A 13,755-nucleotide genomic window follows, 5' to 3' on the forward strand; every position below is an offset into this window, starting at 1 on the left:
ATTCAAACTGATGCAAATGATTATATTGTAACAAATATATTGTGCAGTCTCCTAAATTATTCTAATTTATCTCGGGCTTTATTATTTTTTCATAATAGTTTTGATATTGCACTGGAAAAATATAAATTCTTTACAGGTTTTTAATCCAGAAAAATATTAACTGTACTAAGAACTCATCTCAGTAATAAGAATCCATAGGGATACTTCTTTTCAGGAGAAAAGCTGAAGGAAAAAACATAGAATTTATATAGAAATGTAACAGAAAGATAGGATCATATAGTTAAAATCGGTAACAGAAATGTCCCAATTCCTCCGCCGTTCAACAATTAACACAGGAAGTTAATTTAGAGAAGGTTGGCAATGCAATTTATCACACTATAGTACTTTAGAGAAAAGACAAATAATAGTAGAGATGCTGCATCTAAATGTGTTCAAATGTTACTCACCATAAAATGTTGTTACAGTGTAATAATCAAAGGTAAATACTATATTTTCGGATTCAATAACTTAAATTTAATTGTTTCAGTATCACCAGATTATAAAACTGCACACTCATGAAAACATTTACCTAACTGAAAGAGTAGAAAATACATATGAAAAAGAATATAGATGTCAGTTTGATGTTTTATAGTTGATTTGATTCGGAAACTCAGTTGATCGAATAGAAACTCTACAAATTAGTAAGAAGATATGTTTTTAATCAGGGTCACATGTTTAAATAAAATAGACCGATATATACGCTTCTTTCGCATATAAGTTTCAGATTTTATTTTATGTGTATCTTTTTTAAATGTGATTCTAAATACACAAGAAATACCATCAATGATTAGACTGAATGTATTAATTTCGGCTATTAAATTATTAGATTTATTAACGGATTTGTTAGATAAATGTTACATCTTGAAGCATTAAAAGTGCTATAATGAAACACAAATGATGAGGAAAGCACTTAATTCGGCATCCCACATTTTTAACTGTAATGTAATAACAAAGATAACATTAAGTCGAGTGATTTTGAGTCGATTCAAGCGACATCAAAATCACATGTTAAATATAACCGAAAGTGCCATCTATGTTTTTTGACGCCAAGTTGTAATACTATACATAACATCTTTCAAATCGAATCATATTGCATTCCAGAAATAATGCGGAGGGCAAAATGATAAACACCAGAATTCAGGCAAAAATTTACCATTGGAGTTCAATTTTTGAGAGAGAGTGCCAGCTTAGTTGTCGTTCTTGTCATTTGATTTTGGAGTTCAAAATTACGAGGTCCGTACCAAAATAGTCCTAGTGTTGCTTTCATACGGGACGTTAATTCAAATGAATTAAAACAAAACTGGGACATGATTTCAACCAAGCAGGAAGAAAACAAATAATATTAATAACTCTAATTCTTTTTATTACATAATTGTTCTAAACAATTAAATCATTACAGATGATTCTAATTTCTTTACAAATAACTATAGGAAGAAAAGAAATATGAACACAATACAGTATGAAGCTTGAAGTTTTGTTTATGGATATAATAGTTGAATTATGTGACCTCTCTTGTTCACACGGGTAACATCCATACGGTATACCATTTCATTACCATGTGAAACATTCTCTATGCGTACCTTCATTTCGTTCACTGTCACACGCAAAGAAGGCTTTGAGATAAATTCTAATGATTCCCAATGATGACACGTAAAGTAATTTCAAACAATTTAAACAGTCCAGATTCAAAACATGGATATGGTTATCGAATACGCAACAATGATTGCACACATGCCTCATAGTGTCTTGAAAGGAATGGAAAGGATTATCCAAGGATATTGCCCTTAAAGTAATTATTAAGTATACAAAGAAAACTTTTCAAAGGCGTTCAAAATTCTTCTCTCAGTCATTGCTTGCAAAGAATTTATAGCTATTTGCAATTGGTGCAATTAGCTTCCTTAGTGTGAAATGGACTACAGCACGAATATTACTCGAGTTACCAAGAAAAGTCAAATTTGGCAATATTGTGTACGCAAACAAAATTTTATTTAAACTTTTTCTTCCTAAAGTTTTACAAGGAATTTTTAGCACTTTACTAACACTAGTCATTGTTTTGGGCAAATCTTTCTTTGTGACTTCAAATCTATAGAACTGATTTCACCGCATATCATCTACTTCTGAAGAGAAACCCGAGGACCTTATTTCCTTTCTTTTCAGAATTTCCTCAAAATAGTCTGAAAATTTAATGTGGAAATATTTTTGCATCCTGTTTCTCCAAAAATAACTGTAAAAGATTTCTCAATCCCTTTTCAGTCCTTAAGTATGCATTTCAAAATTATTTTATAGTTCTATATGTTTTGGTTACAGTATTTTGCATTTCAGTTTTTTGGCTATTCAGTAATTTTTCATACAAAATTTAATAATTTAAAACTTTAATCTGTTCAACATAATAAATGAAAATGAATATATAATATGCATTCAAAGATAACTCAGTGAAACGTCCAATCATAATTGCAAGAATATAAACTCTTTTTTTTCTTTTGATATAACGTCATTTATTGAATTGTCAGTTGTATCTGAAATCCCTGTCATTTTCCTACTAATCAATATTCTATTCGTTTATTCTGCTATGAATATTTCTAAATTAGTTCATTTATTTTTAAATTATTAGTATGTTAATAAAGTATCAGCAGTTATTCTCCAATTCCTAAAGTGCGGTGGAAGGTAATTCTAACCCTAATACTTAGGAAGATTGTTTGAGGAGAAAGCTGCTTTATCCCTGGAAGAAAAGTTATGCATAAGTTAGCATTTAATTTACTTTTAGTGAAATTAGGCTTTTAACGATTAGATGGTTGTTAGTTTACCAGGATTGCTTCAATAAATCTAGATATGAGAGCATCTTTTAAGTTCCATTACTGCTGCTTGTTAAGATGCCTTCTTACTATAAGTCAGACTTAGGAGATTTTAACCATAATTGCAACTACATATTTTTGGTTTAAACAGGTGAAACGAATATGAGAGATTGTTTAATAAACTCTGTTAAAATCCTTTTACAGTACTTTATATTCAGAAGTGAAAGAAGCTAAATAATCAAATGCTGTATTCTTACCTCTATTTTCTTATATACTTTTACAATACGCGTTTTGTGTTTAGTTTTATTGTGTAGTAAACAAAATCGAGAATGTATTTTAAACATTTTCTAATTCACTAATTAGGCCCAAAATTTGGTTAGGATCTCTAATTTTGAAATGAAGATCTTATACTAAAATCCATCGAACTTGTTAATTGTGTATTTTGAGTTGCCGTGCTTAAATATGCACGAACAGAGATAAGCCAACAGACGGTTGATCTTCTGATGGTGTTAGAACAAAATTTATTTGCTAATAAAACCGCAAACAAAATTTCATCTATATAGCATTTTGTACTTTTGAGCTTTTTTGCTTACATTCATAAGGAAGCACGGGCAGACAGACAAACCATGGGATGTTTTTATCTGAAATTTGATAGAAATCTGCAATTCTAGAGTTAAACAATATTCTAAATTTCGCTTTTAAGTTATATTCAGAGACAGACAGATATAATATCATAAATTTTTTGGAGTTGAGGGGGGGGGCACTAAAGCGTGGCGATTCAATAAAATGTCAAAGTCGAATGTTTTGATGATTTTATCAATTTCTCTCATTAAAAAGAAAAGTAAAAAAGAAATATGAGAAAAACCTAAAGAAATTTAAAAGACAGTTTCTGTGAGAAATCTTTCCTTAAAAAAGATACCTAGAAGGACTAAATAGATATCTTCATCTTTCCTGTGAATGTAATGAATTCTATACAGCTTTTTTAAGGAGCTTAATTGCACAATAACATGAGTTTCTGCATCAGAATTGCCAGGTCAGAATGGCAAAAAAATGCTAAATTTATCCGAAAATAAAGCTGAAACAGAAAAAAAATAATAATTTGTTGATTGAAGTACCTTCTTTCTTAAAATTATTATTGCAAGAAAATTTTCTTTTCTGAAAAAGAAACCCATTAGTTAGTACGAGAGCTCTATCGATAAAACAAAATAATAACATAAAATATCATGAGTAAGTTATTTCCGCCCATTTTCTAACAAAAAAAAATATTATTTAGAATTTTTTAAAAACATTTTATTATAATTAAATGATACTTCATACCCATTAATGATAATTAAGATTAAACTATCATAACATTATAGATAATTTAAATCAGTTAAAGAGATTGAAAAAAAAATTTCAAGTTCAATATAAATGGCCAAGAGTTCCCTAAACATTTCCTTGAATGCATTATTTTTTCCTCTGCTATTCATTTTATTAGATTAAATTAAATTTCCAAAATTTAAAACACGACAACGCTGTAAGTATCATTTTTGAAATGTATTACCTGAATCTATATTAAGCTATTAGAGAAATTCTCCTGATATTGTTTAATATTAAAACGCTTGCTATCTACATGCGAATAAGCATTTTGTTAAATACTAAAATGCAGAAACATTTTGTTGTTAGGAATTAAAGAAAATTATTTATCTTCCATTCATGTCTCTCAAATAAACAAACAAATAAACCTGTAATTCATGTTTTCTTGTGCTCAACAATTTCACATACGGATATTCAATCAGAAAAAGAAAAGAATACAGGAAGAGAGAAAATGGTTTTCTCAGTTCCACTATTCCTCCCAATGACTTGATATGATCTGTAGAAAAGCAAACATCCGGAGAAAAAGGAAAAAAAATTGTTTCTATCCAAGAACAACTTTACTAAAGATATGGCTAAGCGATCAAAATTTGAACAGTGTATGAATAGGGTAATATTTAAAGTTTTACAAAGTAAAAAATCGAATTAATTTTAAAACATAGTTTTATAAGTCTTCATTAAAAATGAAAGCAAAAATAAATAAATAGAATAATAATACAAATAGATGTTAAGCCAAATACTTTTTTTGATGACGAATTTTGAAAGAAATCAGTTACTTAAATTGGTCTCAGAGAGCTAATATGCCAACTTTGATATGTAGTTAATACCAACTCTGTATAATAGTATAGGGAGTGTTATTAGGTGTATCATTGTATCTAGTTAAGTAGTTCTAGATATGAGCATGATATATATTATATTTATTGGTGCAATTTAATAGAATTTTATTTTTAACACCGAAAACTTTCATTTTTAATGATTATATTTAAACCTAATTGCTTGATGCGCTCTTCAGATATAAAAAAACATAATTAGTTATATTAAGATTGCTTGTAACTTTATATGTAATGCAAATGGAAGCTGTTGGGTGAAAGATGAAAAAGAAAGAGGACACACTCATATAATTATTTTCAATATGCATTTTTTTTTATTTCATCCTACTTGTTTTTGTTTACTTTTATTTTTGTTTTGGGGCTGTTTATTAAGCCCTAATTAGTTTAAGTGTTTACATTTCAAGTAAGCTATCGAAAATTAAAACTAATAAAGAAAAAAGCAAATAGAATATACAAAGAGAGATATAGAAATTTATATAATCAAAAAACTTAATATTTTCTGTGTTTATTAAAGATTATTTTTAAGTGCAGTTTTTCGTAATACAAGTGGTATGAAATCTATGGTAAAATATTATTCATTTTAATATTCGAAAATTTAAAGATAAGCCGGTAATGTTTTTATTAACAAAAGAAGTTTTAAAAAGAAAACTGAAGTAGTGTTTTGTTTAATAAAGAAGAAAATATATGTAAATGAATAATCTATGTTTATAAACATTAAAATCTCTAAGAAAAAAAAAGGAAAAAAACTTTGAGCTTGTTTAGAAAATTTTTGATTGGTGATAATTTACTTTTGCAACTTTTTAAAGACTGATTTTTAGTTATATTATTTTACGTATGAAATTTTCAAAATCTTTCCTTAGTTTTCTGTGACAAATTTATTTTTCAACTTATAATACAAATTATGATTAAGAAACAAGGCATAACGAAAAAATATTTTCTCATGCTTTGCACACTAACACAATATCAAAATCGCAGTCGAAATTTGTGTTTTACTGCCATTCGTTTAACAAATAATATTTAAGCATGTTTTATTTTCCTTCTTAAAAACAATTTTCAATTTAAATAAAAAAAAAGAAAAAACAATCAATAATTATAAATCCCTGGTTAATGCGGAATATTTGGAATCTGTCCCACAGTTTATTATAATTAAAAAAATCATTTAATATTCTTTGTTTGCTTTACATCTTTCTTCATTGCACCAACCTAATCAACAACATTTGTACATTGATTTTTAAACTAACAAAATATGTTTCTCTTTATTTTTTCCGATGCAAAAAAAAAAAAGAACCTTTGAAAATAAAGTCAAATAAACAATACACGTCATTCATTTTTAAACGATCCAGGGTAACCGCTTTGAAAGCAAAAGAAAAAGAAAAAAGAGCGGGAAAAAAATGGATGCGAAACTAGCAACTTCTCTGATGTTGAATGAAAGAGGACAAATCTCCCCCTTCCCCCATCTGTAAACGCTTCCTTTTTTTTTTCCCTCCCCTTTTCCAAAGAGAGAATTTTCTCCCCCCCCCCCCTCCAGTACTGACAATCTCTATCGATGGGGGAAATTGGCGGTAGTGATTCATTTGTCAGATGAAAGCACTGTGTTATACGAGCCCAAGATATCATTCAGCGTGTTTGTCAAATCCTGCTGTAGTGAAGAGATTGTCTCTCGTTAGTCAATAGAGTTAGTATATCATGCACGTCCTTTATCTTGTGTGATTTCTGTTAGTCCCAGTTGTCCTCGAAACCGAACAGATTGTTGAAATATTTTAGTCCCTTTATTTTGATACGTTTCAAAATGTTTCTAGAAGTTGGAAAGACTAAAAAAAAAAAAAAAAATGTGAACTGTAAGACGCTTAATTCTTGTATGTGTCTTTTTCTTTTTTTTAAATCAGTGTTGCTTTTATATCACTATACATATTAATGTATTGTTCTGTATATAGATGTCTATCATCAAAGCTAAATCAAAATAAAATGAGTATTTGAACTGAGTATCTATTAAAGAACAAGCATTGCTTTGTTTACGCACACGTTTTCGATCATTTGTGACAAAACCCTTGTAAAATATTGGCAATTTCTAGAGAAGACTTACTTTCATTTTATAATACAATTATATTGAAAAGTGCATGAAAAGTATTATGATATGCATAAATTAGATAAAAGAAAGCATGATAAAATATTAGTTTTAAAAATGATACGTTTGTAAACAAAACAGCTTGTAACAATCGGAATGTTTGCATTAAAAGTATGCAAAGCTTATCAATTGAAAAACACATTTAAAAAAAGAAAAGAAAAAATGTTAATTAAGATTTCCATTGCCGAAACTAGAATGTAAGAAAATATTAATCACAACGTTCTCATCTGTGGTTGAATAAATAATATAACATTTGTACTACTATTTCAGTGAATGAAATTTCAATCGGGAAGATTTTTCAGATGCATTTTTAAATCTATCTTTTGTAATTAGCAACGCATAATAATAATATTAACTATAATCACTGCTTTAAAAGTATTTCTATAAATTAATAAAACCGAAAATTCGTCAAAAATGATGGAAAATTAAGAAATTAAATATTACTTATATCATTAAGTGTTCTGTTATAACGCAAATTTTGAACTTTTACTTAAAGAACCGACTATTAAAATGACTTTTAGTTTTTTTTTTTTTAACTTTTTTTAACAAACGATACATGTCTTAAAAACACGGGCTCTTTCAATAAAAACCACACAGAAATCTATGAATATTAGAGTTTCCACCAGCTCTATTTGTATATGAAATGACCTATTGAGATGAATATATTCTCGACCCTAATATTATACATTAGTCTTGTATAAAAACAAACACAATAGAATAAAGAAAATCGTTCGAAAACCTGCAACCGGGTTTATATTTTGAACAAAGAAAACGGTTAGTTTTGTTCGATGACTACTGTAATCTAAATTCCAAAATGCTAATGTCCTAATATTTTCAATTTTAATTTACGTTCAGATTGATAGAATATGCTCAGAGTTTAATTCATTTAAAATTTAAGTATTCTACATGTTGTTCTATTCAAATCTAACTTAAAATATATGGCGAATTTCAGCTGCCGAACATATTTATTCATTCCTCTTTTAATATCAATATTATTTCCATAATATATAAAATAGCTGCATTATTTACTATACAATGTATATAATAGTATACATTCCAGTATATGCCAAGAATGATGAAGGATCAAATATCTTATAAGATCCTCTACACATGCAAGAGCTCATATCGATAATTAACTTTTGTAAATGCTACTGAACATTAAACATTGATATTCTAACATTTTCAATCACATTTACAAGCTAATTTTTACAACGTTTTCACTTTTATTCTTTAAACAAGAAGAAAATATCTGAAACGGAAAAAGCCAGAATATACAAACGCGCATAAAGAGTAAACATACAATGTAAAAGTAGCAACTATCAAATGGTTAAAAACACAGGAAAAATTAAATAAGAAACACCTTTTGTAATTTCATTATGATTTAAAGAGAATTTACAGAAAAGAAATTCAGCAACTGACGGCTTCTTGAAACATTGAACCAAAAATTATATATAAAAAAAATGATTCAAAGGTCTGAAACTAAATACACTTAAGAAATATTGTAAACAAGCAAGGAATAAATAATATTAAATCACATGGATAATAAAACAATACAGCTTATAAATAAATCTGATCCATAATGCTATATTACTACAAAACGAATTATATTTTTATAATACGTTTATAATCAATCCATACCGAAAAGATCATATTTTTTAAATTTTTGTTTAGAGTATTTTTTTTTTTTTTTTTTTTTGTCTTTAAGAGAATCGTCGAAATACTAAAGTTCTAAATCGTGATGTGAAAGCTTTTTCTCTATTATTTATTCTACACAGGATTCTGATTTTAATTAGATATTTTTAATTAATATGAATTTCAAATTCAATTTTGTGAACCTTCATAGAAAACTCCAGAATATTTTCGTAAGTGTTGTTTGTAGTTACAAGATAAAGAACAAATAACAATCAATTACAATAAAATACAAAGCGTAGATCTGCACTTGAAATCTGATCTATGTGAACGTCTCTTAAAAGTTTCGTTTTTATATTTTTTTTATTCAACGAAGGGAATAACATACACCTAAAATTCCTTTAATTTTCTTTTTTCGCGACTCTGTGATATATATTCACAGACAAATGAAATGATTAATTGATGCATTAATTAATGATAGCTCAAACTCCGTCTGCTTAATAAATTTATTCAAATATTTTAAATTAAAACAATTTCTTAACTACTTTTACTTATTAGTATTAAATAATTTGTCAAAACTCGATGATATCAAGGTTTTCGCAACACTCTCTAGAATTATGGCCTATAGCATTTTGTATTGTGAGCTTATGATGTGGAACAACCCTATAAATACTGGAAATAAACCATTCTTACATCCATTTATATTGAAATAGAGAATACGAAAAAAAATTAGTAATCATTTTTGAAGTAGTTACGAAATAAACCAGTTCCTAAGTATAATTCAGATAAGTTTATTATTGAATAGCAGTTTTTTCCCTCCCAAAATGGAATTAAGAAAGAAAATTATATTTCCGAAACAACTTTTATTGATAAAATATGCTTTTTATTATTGAATATATAATAAAATATTGTAAAACTGGTAATCAACTACCTATTACAAAGGATATTAAATGCGCTCTTAGGTGTTTAATGGCATCGAAAGATATCGAAAATGGTCCTCGCGTATATATCACGTTTAATTGCATTCCGCGTGGATTGATACTATAGCATGCATTGAATTTAGAACACTAGGTTAATAATTTGCTTTCCATCTATAACTTGGTATTGTTTTAAATAAATGAATGCAGGATTCGGACTACATTGATTTACAGGATCGATCAGGAAAACTGTTCATTTCAAATTCAATTAATTCTGCTTTGTTAAAATTAAATAAAAACGAAACACTTATATAAAAATAATTAAAACGGCAACAGTTACACGCAAGAAAAATAACTTCTTATTAATAACCTTATCCTGAACAGAGAATTATGTAAAGCCTTTAATTTGCGCTTTTAAATCGAATTGTTCATTCATCATCTTCCAATTAATATTTTTATAGGGATGCTTTAAGAGCAAATTATCTTTAAATATTTTAATAATTTCATATCATGCTGTATTTATTAGTTTTTACAACTTTATACCAAAATTCAATAATGTATAATCGAACATTTTTCTTGAAAATTTATTAACTTTAAAGCATTTTTAAAACATTTTTATTATTTAACGTGAAATGAATCTATGCAAATGTTTCCTCAGCTGATGCAATAAATGCTGCTTCAAGAATTAATTAAGGGAAACAAACTCACGTTTCTTTTCTGAAACCAGTTATATTTATTGGAACATAAAAGCCTTAAATATTTCAAGTCCATATATTGTAGATATGTAGGTTTTTTAAAAGTAATTTGCATATTATGAATTCCGTTAGTGAATAAGACAATTGCAATGTACAAAGAAAAAAAAAACATTTTTTTAGAGTGAGTTCCATCCTTAGTTATATATTTATTTCATTATGGATTCTCCCCCACACCCCTTTTTTTTCTATTTTTTCTTTTTCTTCCCCTTTTTAAATTTACCTTTATTTTACCTTTTTATGATTCTTTTTCTTCGTATTTTTTTTTTAATTGGCAGAAGAAAGAACAAAACTTTAAACAGTGTTGAATCACTCACTGCGAAAAGTTTTCGAATTCGAGCAACAACTCGAAAACAGAAGGGGAAGTTAGTAACAAAAACAAACTTTACAATTTAAAGATGTATAGGATAGATTTTAGAAGTCTTTTAATATTCACGAAACGCGTAAAAATAAATTCTTGTTTCTATGAGAGAAATTCTTTTTAAACAAATTAATTTAACTCTTTTTTAAAGCATTTTAATAAACGACAACAAACTTATGTTAATTAGGAAAACAATTTTTAATGCGAAGCTCGAATTTTCATGAAAGAAATTACAAATGAAAGATTGATCTGAATATTGGCAGATAATAGTTCTGCATTCTTAAAGCACGGATAAGATTTTTTTTTCATCATGCAAAAAATACATGCTACAAATAGTTTCAGATTTTAACTTTTATTTAGTTCTTACACGATTTTTTTTTTTTTTTACGGTTACATATTTTTATTTTATTTGTTTTTGAAGAAAAGTAATTTACGGTGCATGCAAATGATTGATTAATTAGATAGACATGGAATCATGTTAATTTTTGAAAATCTTATATGTAAAAACAATTATTCCCATAAAGAAAACTTTTCATCACAATACGTTCATAGTCATTAACTAGTTTTAACAATAAAGCATTTCGATCTAAAGAAGCTCCTGAAAGAGCTTAACTTTTCTTCATTATAGGCCTTGCATTTTTGTGTTAAAGAAATAACCAATGTTGTTGGTCTTTAAACAAAAGTTTACAAACAAAAATGAAGACATTTGTTTCCAACATCATTCAGAACTAAAAGCTGAAAAGTTTGGCAAATAATATTTATCTTTTCCGAAATCGATCATTTATTGAGCAGTGGGTCGTAACCTAAACTGGAAAAGCCCGGATTATTACTTGAGTAGCGAAAACTTGCGGATAAAAGAAAAAGAGCTTCGTTGAAGAAGAAACGGTTGTAAGTGGAAGAAATTCCGTAAGTGCTGCGTTACGCAAGATTTTTTATCTATTGTCTTACTGTAAAGTGGAGTTTAGTAAAGTTTGAGAACTACAAAGCAATTCAGTTTCTTTTATAGAAAATGATTTCAAATATTTTCGAATAAAGAGATGTTTGAGATTTGTTTTCAAAATTTTCTACGGGAATTTGAGAGAACATCTATGTGCTTCAAATCATTGGAGAAAAAACTGTATAGTATTTTTATGAAAAAAAATTAAATATTTTACTGCTGATTTTTTATATATCTTTACAGCTTTTCTAATCTTCAAATTTAGATGTTTAAGTTAATGAATATGGCCTTTGATATTTGTAGTGAAAGAATTTGTAACATGAATTAATGCATGGAAAAAATCTGAAATTTTCTAAAAAACGATTAGAGTTATTAATCGAAAACTCTCACTGAAATGTATTATGGTTAAAATTTTTCAATACAACTTGCTATAAAAATAATAAACATCGATTTTCTTGATGTAAAATTACAGCCGAAACATATATATACCTAAACAATTTCAATGAATTCCTAATCTTACTTCAACATACTATTTTTCTGTATTTGTATTTCTTAAATCACATATTTTTGCGTTTTTATGATTGTTAATTAAAGATTTCAGTATGAAAATAAATTCGTTTTATAATTTTGCATACATTTTGTCATTTATGTATATTTATACATTATGCATATTCATACAAAAATGAATTTTAAATAGAATATTTTCAAGAAAATTATCAAGATGACCCCAAAAGATTTTTATACATGGCATCAATGAAAACCACCCTCAAATTTCGGAACTTATATTCATTTCTCATATTATGCAAATCACAAACATGAAAATTAATATAAGTGACAGAATGTACTTACAATTACGAATATCGTACATTATTTTAATGTTACATATCTGTAACAAAAACAGTTCAAATCCAATAAATGTTCTCAATTTTATGCAATAAAAATCATATCATATGGATGAGATTGAAAATTATTTGAGATATTTATTTATCAAATTAATAAACCAGTTGTTAAACACTACAAAGATGAATTATTTTTTCAAAAAATGTATCAAACCTGCTAATTTTTCTCGAATCTTTAACTGTCTTCGTCCCATCCATGTTTCCCACCAGGTCAACTGTCTAAACGAAACTTTCTTTAAAGAAAAAGTTTCACATAAACATGAACAAGGAAAATGTTCATACCTGCACGTTTTTAATCCTATCTTTTTCCGTATATTTTGACTAAATGAATACCAAGTAAAAGTTTTGTTTTCTTACCTTTAACTCCATCCTTGCTGCTTCTGCCGAAAGAGTCAGGTGACCTGGTGGGCCAACACGTGCTTCTGTACCGGGAGGAGCCAGTAAACTTATCGGGATCTAGGATATCGTCGACGGAAAAAGGCGTGTGACCGATGCCGCTTCCCTTGTCCCCATCGCCGCATGTCTCCTCATCCATGGTGCCAGGGCTGGAGCACGAGGACTCGCACCACTCGTCTCGCTGCATTGGCGCGTTTCAATCCCGCCCACTGGTAGCATTTGGTCTTAGATGGATGCCGCGCAACCCCCGGTTGGTCAGTTGCCTCGCATACGTAATGCTCAGTGGGCGTGCGCTGTGAACGAGCTTGGTTGGGATGGTCTCTTCAAGGCCGCCGCGTGGTGTTGTTTTCTACAGTTTTTTTCGTTTCGGTATTTTTTTCCTATGAGCTTAGTTTCCGTTTCGGCAGTTTCGGTTTCGGAATTTCCGTCTACAGTAATCGCAGTTTGCAATGGAAGTTGGTAACATAGGCATTTTTGTTTTCTTATGTGAATTAAAGGGCAATAAAAGACGTAATGAATTTGAAAATGTTTGATAGAATGTTTGTTTAAAATTCACTGAAAAGCACGCGGCGCGAACTAGAATTAAGCAGAAAACTGATTTGTATGCTTTCTCCATTTAATTCTTCTTGAATGTATAGTAGTCATTTAATTTTGTCTTTGTCGAAAGTGTGAATCATTTCTCGCAACTGATTACTTCTTCAGAAATGAATTCTGAAAATGTAACT

At 28.3% G+C, this 13,755-nt stretch overlaps 1 protein-coding gene across 1 annotated transcript in view; it reads right to left on the reverse strand.

Moving 5' to 3' along the window:
- Positions 1-13,332, reverse strand: part of LOC129960781 (homeobox protein slou-like) — a 44,045-nt gene extending 30,713 nt beyond the window's left edge. Inside the window, exon 1 of the mRNA XM_056074420.1 lies at positions 12,992-13,332. Coding sequence (XP_055930395.1) covers positions 12,992-13,217 — 226 coding nt within the window. The 5' untranslated portion in view covers positions 13,218-13,332. The remainder of the gene's footprint in view (positions 1-12,991) is intronic.
- Positions 13,333-13,755: the final 423 nt, after the last annotated feature.

This window comes from Argiope bruennichi, chromosome X2, assembly GCF_947563725.1.
Source record: "Argiope bruennichi chromosome X2, qqArgBrue1.1, whole genome shotgun sequence".
Lineage (NCBI taxonomy): Eukaryota > Metazoa > Arthropoda > Arachnida > Araneae > Araneidae > Argiope > Argiope bruennichi.